This window comes from Arachis ipaensis, chromosome B07, assembly GCF_000816755.2.
Source record: "Arachis ipaensis cultivar K30076 chromosome B07, Araip1.1, whole genome shotgun sequence".
Classification (NCBI taxonomy): domain Eukaryota; kingdom Viridiplantae; phylum Streptophyta; class Magnoliopsida; order Fabales; family Fabaceae; genus Arachis; species Arachis ipaensis.
The window spans coordinates 94,271,058-94,281,208 of record NC_029791.2 but is presented as its reverse complement, the minus strand read 5'-3'; the positions used below and the strand labels follow the sequence as shown (position 1 = coordinate 94,281,208).

General features: G+C 37.4%; 1 protein-coding gene across 1 annotated transcript; it reads left to right on the top strand.

The window, feature by feature from the left end:
* Window positions 7,181–9,914, top strand: LOC107608324. Its single transcript, XM_021107880.1, has 5 exons — window positions 7,181–7,197; window positions 7,250–7,411; window positions 8,523–8,648; window positions 9,385–9,420; window positions 9,496–9,914. The coding sequence occupies exons 1-5, from the start codon at window positions 7,181–7,183 to the stop codon at window positions 9,512–9,514; spliced, it is 360 nt and encodes a 119-aa protein (XP_020963539.1). The 3' UTR covers window positions 9,515–9,914.

Genomic DNA, 10,151 nt, shown 5'->3' with positions numbered 1-10,151 from the left:
TTTCTGAAAAGCTCCCCAAAACCTTGATGTGAATCGGGGATCTCAATCCAACACTATCGTCGTTGGCATACTGTGCAACTTTACTATCTCCTTGATGTACAGTCTCGCCAATTCCTCCGATCAATAGTTTACTCGTATAGGCAGAAAGTGAGCGAACTTGGTCAACCGATCTATGATCACCCAAACCGCATCAAATCCTGCGTGAGTCCTTGGCAAACCCATTACAAAATCTATAGCAACACCTTCCCACTTCCATTGTAGAATGTCAAGAGGTTGTAACATTCTCGACGGGCTCTGTAATGTCTCGTCCAGCAAAATACATTGCTTAAGTCAGGGTATTTCTACTAGAAAGAACATTACGTAACCTTCTCTAGTATTAGCTACTTAATTATCGAGCCTTTGTATTGAGTTCGCATTTCAGTTTAAGAAAATTCTAGAAAAATTTTTTTTATTCATTAAAGTTATAATTCAAATATTTACAAGTAATAATAATCACATAAATATTATTGATAATAATTCTCATACAAAAGAAACCAAATGAAACTCAAATACAATATACCAAACCTACCCCTCTATATGAAATAAAATCTCAAGGGACAACAGCGAGGGGACTCTACGAGACCAATTAAAGCCATAAAGAAAACCTACTAATCGCTCGCAGCTTCAAATTGCATCTTCAAACCTGTGTCACTGAAAGGGTGGAAAATTTGGGGGTGAGAACCAAACCACATGTTCTCAGTAGAGGTAGAGAATGCCGTAAAAAGTAAAGAATAAATCGCAAATAGTTAATTTAGTTTAACAATATTCATTTTCATTAATTATATAAAACTCTCGAAATTATATTGAAAAAGAATTGGATATTAGCTTATGTAAATCTCGGTATGAATAGTCAGCCTGTCCCAAGTATAGGTTCATTAAGTCTATACTGAAATAGTTTAACTTTTCATATTATACCTAACCCTAGTCACAACTCAAGGACTAACTATGTTGTCCTAGTTCGTTCGATATTCTCTGTCTGTTTTTCAGTCGTTAAAACTTTACAGACTATTCTTTGTTTTTTATCTTTTCTTTATCTTTTTATCTTTCTTTTATCTTTGCCTCACTAATATTTTCTTACCACTCCCTAAGTGTTTTATGAAGGTAATTATGAGATTCTGCATTTGAGTTTTAGTTCAGAAGAAATCAAGCTTTGAAGATTAAGTGTTCATGAAAGTTTCTCTCTTTTCTCTCTTGTTATTTTCGGCCAAAATGATGAAATGAGACAGCCTTGGAGGTCTTGGGGATGTAGGGTGAGTTGTGATTGGTTGGCTTGGAGGTGGGTTAAAATAATATTAAAATATTTCAAGTGTATAATGATTAGGCACGGATACCGTCGATAAGGAATTTCACAAGATTTTTCGCGTTGCAAGTATAGTCCTCAACCGACAAATAACCCGCGAATCAAATTTAGAAGGAATTGGTTGTCACAAGTTCAACCCCAATAAAGTAACCGAAGTATTCAAACCTCGAGTCGTCTCACAAGGAATGGGCAAACATGTGCATCAACATTGGTTAGAATTCTGGGGTTGCAAGTAATGAGCAAGAAATTAAACTAGGAATCTTAATAAGCAAGTAATCTTGAAATGCAAGAAACTAATTCAAATAACTGAAGTAAGAAGTGAGCAATTCCAAACTCATAAGATAACTTACAATATAATTCTACTCTAAAACTAAACAAATACTATAGCTAAGGCAAATCAATTAGGAATTTTGGGTTTTCAAATATGAATGATAAAAGCAACTCTTGGCTAGACATGGGAATTGGGGTCACTATCCTTGTCTAATAACCATATCTTGACAATTATGAGGAACCAAACTCATTAAGTCTACTTCTATGCTTGAACTATGTTAAATGGTTTAGTCAACATCAACCCATAAGGTCCAACCTAACTACTAATTAACTTAGTAGTAGGCTAGTGTCAATGGCTATCAAATTGACCACTAAGGGTTCCCAAATCATCAAATCCATTAGACCCAATGACTCAAGTTTACCCAATTCCCTTAGCCTAGGCCAAGAGTAAAGAGAACTACTCCATAATCAAAGGAAACATTTCATCAAACACATGGTAAGCATTAATAAAAGACCTATTCAAATTGCACTTAAATTGGAACTAACAAGTACCCACTAACAATTATCAACATACAATCACTCAAACAACACAATTAATCATGCAAATCATCAATGCAACAATAACAAATCAAGATCCACAAGATTCATGAAATGGGTATAAAATGACAAACAACAAGGAAACATAAAACTAACACAAGATCTAAACAAAATTATACTAGAGAATCCAAATTAAACAATTAAAACTAGTAATTAACAAGATCCAATTCAGAATTCAACAAGGGAAGATCAAATTAAAGCTAGATCTAGAGAGGAACAAGGGTTTCTCTCTCTAGAAGAACAAGAACCAAAAACTAGCTAAAAATTGTGTCTAAGTGTGAATGAATGATCCCCCCTTTCCCCTAGCATCCTTGGATCTTTTCCATGCAGAACCAGCTTGAATTTGGGCCTCTGAAGCCTCAGAAATTGCCAGGCATGATTTCTTTTAATGAAGTCACGTGCAGCTTTCTGCGTGTACACGCCATGCATGCGTACGCGCCGATTGATTTTATGATCCACGCGTGTGCGCACTGTACGCGTGCGCACCGCTTCCAGCTGTCCTCATCCACGCGTGCGCGTGAGGTGTGCGCGTGCATCCATGCTGAAATTCCCAAAATTCAGATCTTCATGTTCCTTCCTCTTGTGCATGCTTTCTTTCTCTCTTCTAGGCCATTCTTGCACTATAAATTCTGAAATCACTCAATAAACACGTCACGGCATCGAATGGTAATAAAAAAGGATCAAAATATATCAATTTTAAGGCAAAAGAAGCATGTTTTTCATCATGGAGCAATATTAGGAAGAGAACACAAAACCATGCATTTCTTGTGAATAAGTGTGAAAAATATTGACAAAACTCCCCAAATTCTACACAATATAAACCACAAAATTGGGGTTTATCAAATCTTTCCACACTTAAACCAAGCATGTCCTCATGCCTAAAATAAAAAGACCAAAGGTCATGGTAAGAAAGGGTTTATGAAATGCAAATTTCCTAAGTAAACGCATGCAACTAATGTAAAATCATCTACCTACTTAGTCAAGGGTAAATCTATCCTCCAAGAACACATATGAGCATACGGGGTGAAAATGATATGTAGTTCACAAATCCTCCAAAATTAAACATCACTATGAAGTGCATATAATTTGCTAGATGAACGCTTGTGAAAGCCGGGAACAAGGACTTGAGCATCGAACCCTCACCGGAAGTGTATCCGCTCTATTCGCTCAAGTGTATAGGGTTCTCACTCAATCCTCTCCTAATCATACTTTCCAAGATTTGTCCTTCGTCTAACAATCAACAATTACTTAATGCATGCTTACAAGTATCATGAGGTCTTATTCATGGGTTGTAATAGGGCTAGGAGGAAGGTAGGTATGTATATGGTCAAGTGAGCTTAAAAATTTGAATCCTTGATTAACCTAAGATCCCACTAGACACACAGAATAACCTATACAACTATAATACGATACCTAGCTACCCATAGGTTTCACTTTATCTTTTGCATACTCATGCATTCTTTTCAATTCACATCCCATATACATTGTTATTATTACTCTGTCTTGGGGTATTTTTGTCCCCTTTAATTGCTTTCTTTTTTTTTTTGTTTCTTCTATATATATATTTTTTTTATTTCTTTTTCTTACATACTCATATATACACATAAAAAATTTTTCTTCTTTTTGGTCCCCTTTTCCTTGGGGTTTCATGTACAAAGGTTTCAATGCATATGGTTCAATCATTCAATACATGAGTATGTTTCCAAATCCCAGAATTTTCAATTTCAATTACAAATATACACCTTTACATCTACCCAAGTTCCCAAGTACACCCTCCATTGAATGATACACACCTCTACTTACCTAATTTAATCAAGGATCCAAATCTAGGGACATTCATTGTTTTTTGCTTGGGGTTGTTGATGTGCTCTATTTAAGAATAAAAGGGGTTTATCATGGGCTCAAAATTGGTTAGCAATGGTAGATAAAAGGGTTAAGGCCGTTTGGGAAAAGTGTCTATTGAAATGATGGCCTCAATCATGTAAATGCATTCATACACAAAGTAATGGACATATAAAATCAGACAAATCAAGGATTACAATAATAGATAGAGAATAATGCACACAAGAATGGGAAATAGTGGTTAGAAGAGGTAACCACACAATAGGCTCAAAACTCACATGCTTGTGTTCTTAGCTCAATCACTATGTTCCAAAATACATTCTCGAAGCAAGTTTACCGCAAAATTTTTTTTTTCAAAATTGGTAGGGTACCCCAAAATTACAGTTTCTTGGGGAAGAAGTCATTATTTTGACCAAGTAACTCTATAGGAACTAACTATCATGCAAGGGGTGTTTACAAGCAAGACTAACTACACATGCAATGTACTAACTACTAAGCAAAAGGTAAATCCATGGGTGTTGAAAGGAAGAGATTGTTACCTATGGAGATCGGTCGAACGACCTCCCCACACTTAGAATTTAGCACGGTCCTCCGTGCTACCAACAATGCGCAAGGGACGGTCGGGACCGAAATATTTACTATTGCCTTCATCAGAGCTTCCATCACTTAGCTTTGGGGTGCATGTGAATATTTCAGGTTCCTCCATGCTAGGGGTAACACAACGCCGAATCTTCTTGATGTAAGTATATCGGCGTTGGTTGCGCCACTCATATCTATCAATCTTCCGATGTAGATCTTCTATCCTTTGATGGGTAGATCTTTGCTGTGGTTGTGATGATGAGGTGGAAGGAATAGTAGATGAAAGGGCTATGTCAAGGCTTGGGTTGTTCATAGGGAGATGTAAGTATTTTCCGCTTGGGACCACATCGCCCTTAGCCGGAATTATAGCCTTCGTATCCATGTCTTCCCAAGGAACACCCACAGTAGCAACTAAATTAGATACCAATACTGGAAATGGCAAATTATCCCGGGTGTGGACTTGACCCATCGCTTGCTTGATAAGAAGCGGAATGTTCACCGGTCTTTTCGTGAGAACACACCAAACAAGCAAGGCGAGATCCGCCATGAAGGATGACTTGTGGGTGCTAGGTAACACATATTGGGATAGGATTTGGGCCCAAGCTCTAGCTTCTACAGTGAGAAAACGTGCGTCAATACACTTGGGCCTCATCCGTAGTCGACCATGGATCCAAAATGCCTCTAGTTCAGCAATGACTCGGAGAATCGAGTCCCAATCAAACCCAAACTTTTCTCGCTGATGTAAGACCTCTTGGTAGCCATCCATGTCACTTGGTACTGGTAAGACATTAAGCACTTGCTGAATAGCCTCTTCTGAAACTGATACTTGCTTCCGGCGCACGTATACCGCTAGAAGAGAGGGAAGATGGTAGTTAGTGTAGAATTCTACCACCAATGAGAGGTTGACCTCTTGTGGTTTTCTCAGAAGAAACTCTCATCCTCGCCGTTCAATGCGGGATAGAATACAAGGAGCAACCTTGTCCGACGGGATGAGTAGATGCTCAGCATGATTGTTCCTCTCAACCATGGCGGGGAACACAAGTTCACAGAAGCGGTTGGGGAACCTTGAAGAATCCTTTGCCAGTTTGCTCTTCTCGTTTTCATCAATAGGAGCGGGTGCCTTCGCCTTCTTAGATAGGGGTTTAGCTCCGAATGAAGAGTGCGCCTTAGAGTTTGACCTTTGCGGTGCCCTCTATGCGGCCGGTTTCCTTGAAGCTTTCTCCTTGCCTTTCTTGGTGGCCATCCTGAAAAAGGAAGGGAAAGAAGGAAAGCATTAAACCTAAAGAATCATCTCGACAAAAATATGCATGTGAAAGATAGTGCCCAAAACAAATATGGCAATAAAGTAATCATAGAGACATGGATCACAACACTTGGCATGGGATTCAAAAGGGAGTGAAGCATGCAATATGGCATGAGAAGAATAATCTCAAGCATCCATAACAAAGAGCATAAATGAGTGTCTAATTAGCAATTAATAAGCAACGTGGACTCAATGCACTCAGAAGGGAGCAAGTGAATGAGGAGAAAGCACCAAATTGAAGATACATGATTAAAATAAACCAAAATGGCATTCGTGTATTTCCTCAAACACTTGGCGTGCAATTATCAAGCAACGAGCAATTATGAGATACTCAACCAATTAGAAGCTCAAAATGAAATATCAATCATCACACAACATCACTTACTGACAAAGATAATGAAAAACAATCAAGAAGATCTATTAAAGCAAATGAAAACTCAAATCACTACAAGAAAAAAGGTCTATGGCCACGCTTTTATGAGGGTGGCGATAAAATAAAGATTTGGCCACGTTTTTTTTGCTACGCTTCAAAAGCGTGGCGAAAGGTGTCAATGGCCACGCTTTTATGAGAGTGGCAATTGATGTGAGATTTGGCCACGCTTTTATTTGCCACACTTAAAAAGCGTAGCTGTAGAGAGAAAATTTGTTATTGCGGCATTCGAAAAGCATAGCCGTTTCCTAGAAGCCTTTTGGCACGCTTTAAAAGTGTGGCCAAAAGGTTCCCTCGGAAAAAAAAAGGTGGGGATAAATTAAAAAATCCCTTCTTCGTTTAAAGACTCAGTTCACTTAGAGAAAGAGGTTCATTGTGCACTGCCCTAACCCCTTCTTGTTCGTGCTCTGCCCTAACTCCTCCATCAAAAGCCCCAACGCGATGAGACACTCACTGCCCTAACTCCTCCTCCTTCATTGTGCCTCGCCCTCACTCGCCGTGGATGCTCCCCTTTGCCGCTGCTCCCTTATGTCGCTGCAAAACCCTAACCCCCTAACCCCTTCCGCGCCGCTCCCTTCCTGCTTCTTGCTTCTTTGTAAGTCCTCTTCTTTTATTTCTTTTCCTATTTCACCTTACCCCCTCTCACTCCCTCCCACCTTTCTGTTCATTTATTTTTTACTTTTAATTATCTTTTACTTTTAATTACCTGATTTGTTGAAATCAGGATGTATTGAAGGCAATCTCGTTGAAGCAGAAGTGGGATTTGAACGATTTGCGGGTTCTTAATTCGGAATCTATTGGGAACAGGTTCAGGTTCGAAATGTTTCAGAACTTCGAGTTAAGAATTGGTTTTGGGAAAAAGAGCAATTTTTCTGTGAAATTCCCTTAGTCACAGGCACTGCAGAAGTAGAACGCGGTCACCACCGAGGCGCCGCACAAGGCACAGAAGCAGAAGCACTTCGTCGCCCTCTCCTCCTCCTCCTAAATCGCGCAGTCCCAGTGTCGTTGCGAACCATCACAAGCTCAAAAAAGACGAAGAAGAAAAGAGAAGGTAACTGATTTTTGTTATTTATCCCTTCATTTATTTATCTATTTTGTAGTTTGTGTTCGTGATTTTTTTCCTGAATTGGTTGATAATTTAGTGTGTAATATTGGTGAGAAAATGTGAAACGAAGAGAATTCTATTGGTTGAGACTAGCAATTTTTGATTCGTGCTTGCTAGTTTTAACTTTAATTTATGAAGAATGCATCGCACTGGAAATTGGGTATGTTGAAAATGCGTGATAATTTTAGCAGTTATTCGATGTATTTTAGCTGTTATTCGATGCTTGCTAGGTTTTTGGGGACCTCAAATATAATTTCGAGAGGGTGAGCCTTTGTATTTCTATAGTTAACATGAATATGAAGATATAAATCTGATAGCAGTTTGGAGATTATGTATGTGTGCAGATTAAAATAGGGGGAATAAATTTTCATGGACTTAATTTATGTAAATTTTTTTCTCTTACTCTTAATACTATTTGTTCCTTTGTCAATAATGTTTAATCCCTTCGTCCCTCTGCCTTCGTCCCTCCGCCTTCGTCCCTGCTGGTAATGTATTCACTATCAGTTCTATTAGTTAAAAAATAATGTTAAATAAAATGTTGAAGTAAAACAGACCTAGAAGAAAGTCACATTGAATAAGATGTTGAGTCGAATGCAAGGTGTTTGGTTTTGGTTTTGGTTGATTGCCCTGTTATGAAATTAAAGCAACATTTCGTGCTATGTATGTTGGTTTTGGTTGACTACCCTATTATGAAATTAGTGTAGCGAGTGGTATGTGACTTGAGGGAATAGAGGTCGTTTAAATGTGTATTGCATTTGGAGGCAGGTTGAGAAAAAAAAAAGGACATGGCGTTCCTAGCAGCAGTTTTTATTCTTCCTGCAGGCACTCTTTTCATTCTCTCAGGCCTTATTGTTAACGCAATTACAGGTAATTAATTAAGATCCAATCTGCAAATCGCATTGTTATATATCCAAATATGTGTTGACTTTATTTAACTATTGTCTCAGCTGACTTCTTTAACTATAGCTTCATCTGTAAAATATGTATTTAAGCTTCTTCTTTGATGGATTTATGTCATGTTGATTCATATTCTGTTTTGGTGCCTGTCCTTTATCAGATTCAAGAATCTGACAAAGCAAGAAAGAAGTTCTCAAATGCAATATCTCTTTCTTCCTCCCAATTTCTTGGAGATCAGAACAAAGCTGCAGACGTGGCTGCTCAAGCTACTTTGTCAAAGTTTTCAGTATGTATTTTTTTCATTAATGAATTACTCGTAATTTTGTGAATCTACACATTCAGGTAGATAATAATAAGACATGCACATTGAAGACACAATTGTGTTCTAGGGAGCACGGTTTTCTTTTCAATTTCTTTTTGGCCATTGCAAATATAGTTCTCCATTCCGTGTTTGAAGGCATGAAAATCATTAGTCAGATAAAAACAAGGCAGGACAAAAAATAATTTCTCAACAGCCTCTTGCTAAAACTTTCCAGTGTTTTAGTGTTGAAATCCACCGTCCCAGTGTAAATTGAATAAGTTGGAATCCATTTGTTTGTGTTTTATGTTCAATTAGTTAAGCCATTTGCTATCAATACTAAAAAGCAAGCCATAAAGTTAATACATGGAAATGATGGATTTTGACATATAGTACCAAAAACCCTTAATCATGTCATAAAAAGGACAACAATGGCTAACAAAGAGGCCTGAATAGCTTTTATGCTTTATCAAAGTGCATTATGGTTTAATATAGTTAAGATGAGGTTTTACTTGTCCATAGATTATCAAATTCCTAACCTGATATTTTTTAGGAGATATTTACTTTTGCTTTTTGGATTTTGGTACACTAATAATATAAAAGGGTGTAACACTGTTATCAATCATATACTAACATTAGCAAATTCAATATCTTATATTATCCTTTCAAAACAGGGGCCTTTAAAAGTTGATGTTTAACAAAATTTATCGTCTTCTATTTTCAGGGTTCATCTGCCATCTCCAGTGCTGTTCATACCCTCGTTTGTGTTTTTCTTCTACTTCTTATTATTATCCTTTATAAACTGTTTGCATTGCATTCATATATATAATTTCAGGATTTCCCGAGAGTTCTGAGGCTGGCGAAGCTGAGCAACAATGGTGTTGTGCTCTTATGCAAGAACATGGGTTTTTCTTTCTCTTCCCTCAAATGGAGGAACCTTCTGGGAGGACATGGTTCAAGCGGTGGTGTTTTTCTTTGTGTTAGTTTCTTAATCTACATCTGCTATTGTGCTTTTAGATATTCTCTCTTGTCAAAGTTGGGTTGTCCCAGAATTGATGAAAAATGAGTAATTGCTTACAATTAGCCTTTCTAGATTGTCTTACAATTCCTGTGCTTTTGGTTGCAGGCATATGTGGAAAAGGTTCACAAGGCCTAGTGAATGCAGTTTAGAAAATTTAGCCACCTAATTTGTGGATTCTATTTTAGGAATTGTTATTTATTGTCTTAGATGTGTATTATGTTTCCTTACACCCAGATTTTTGTTTTAGGATGAGGACATTTTCCTTTGGGATGAGGACCTTGGAGTTTAAGAGTTCCACCGAGATAAGAATGTTGAATACCATCTCTGATTTCTGAAAATTAGAAAAAATATAGTTTGATGCTCTTAGATTGTTTAATTAAAAACAAAATTGGTGGAGATTACTTCTGTTTTATTTTTTTTAAAATGGGCACTCCTATAATGTTACAAAATCTTAATGATTCTCAAATGAT

Coding starts and splice junctions, on each gene's coding strand:
- LOC107608324 (XM_021107880.1), top strand. Junction 7,412..8,522: donor GACGAAGAAGAAAAGAGAAG/GTAACTGATTTT, acceptor GTCCTTTATCAG/ATTCAAGAATCTGACAAAGC. Junction 8,649..9,384: donor CTACTTTGTCAAAGTTTTCA/GTATGTATTTTT, acceptor TTCTATTTTCAG/GGTTCATCTGCCATCTCCAG.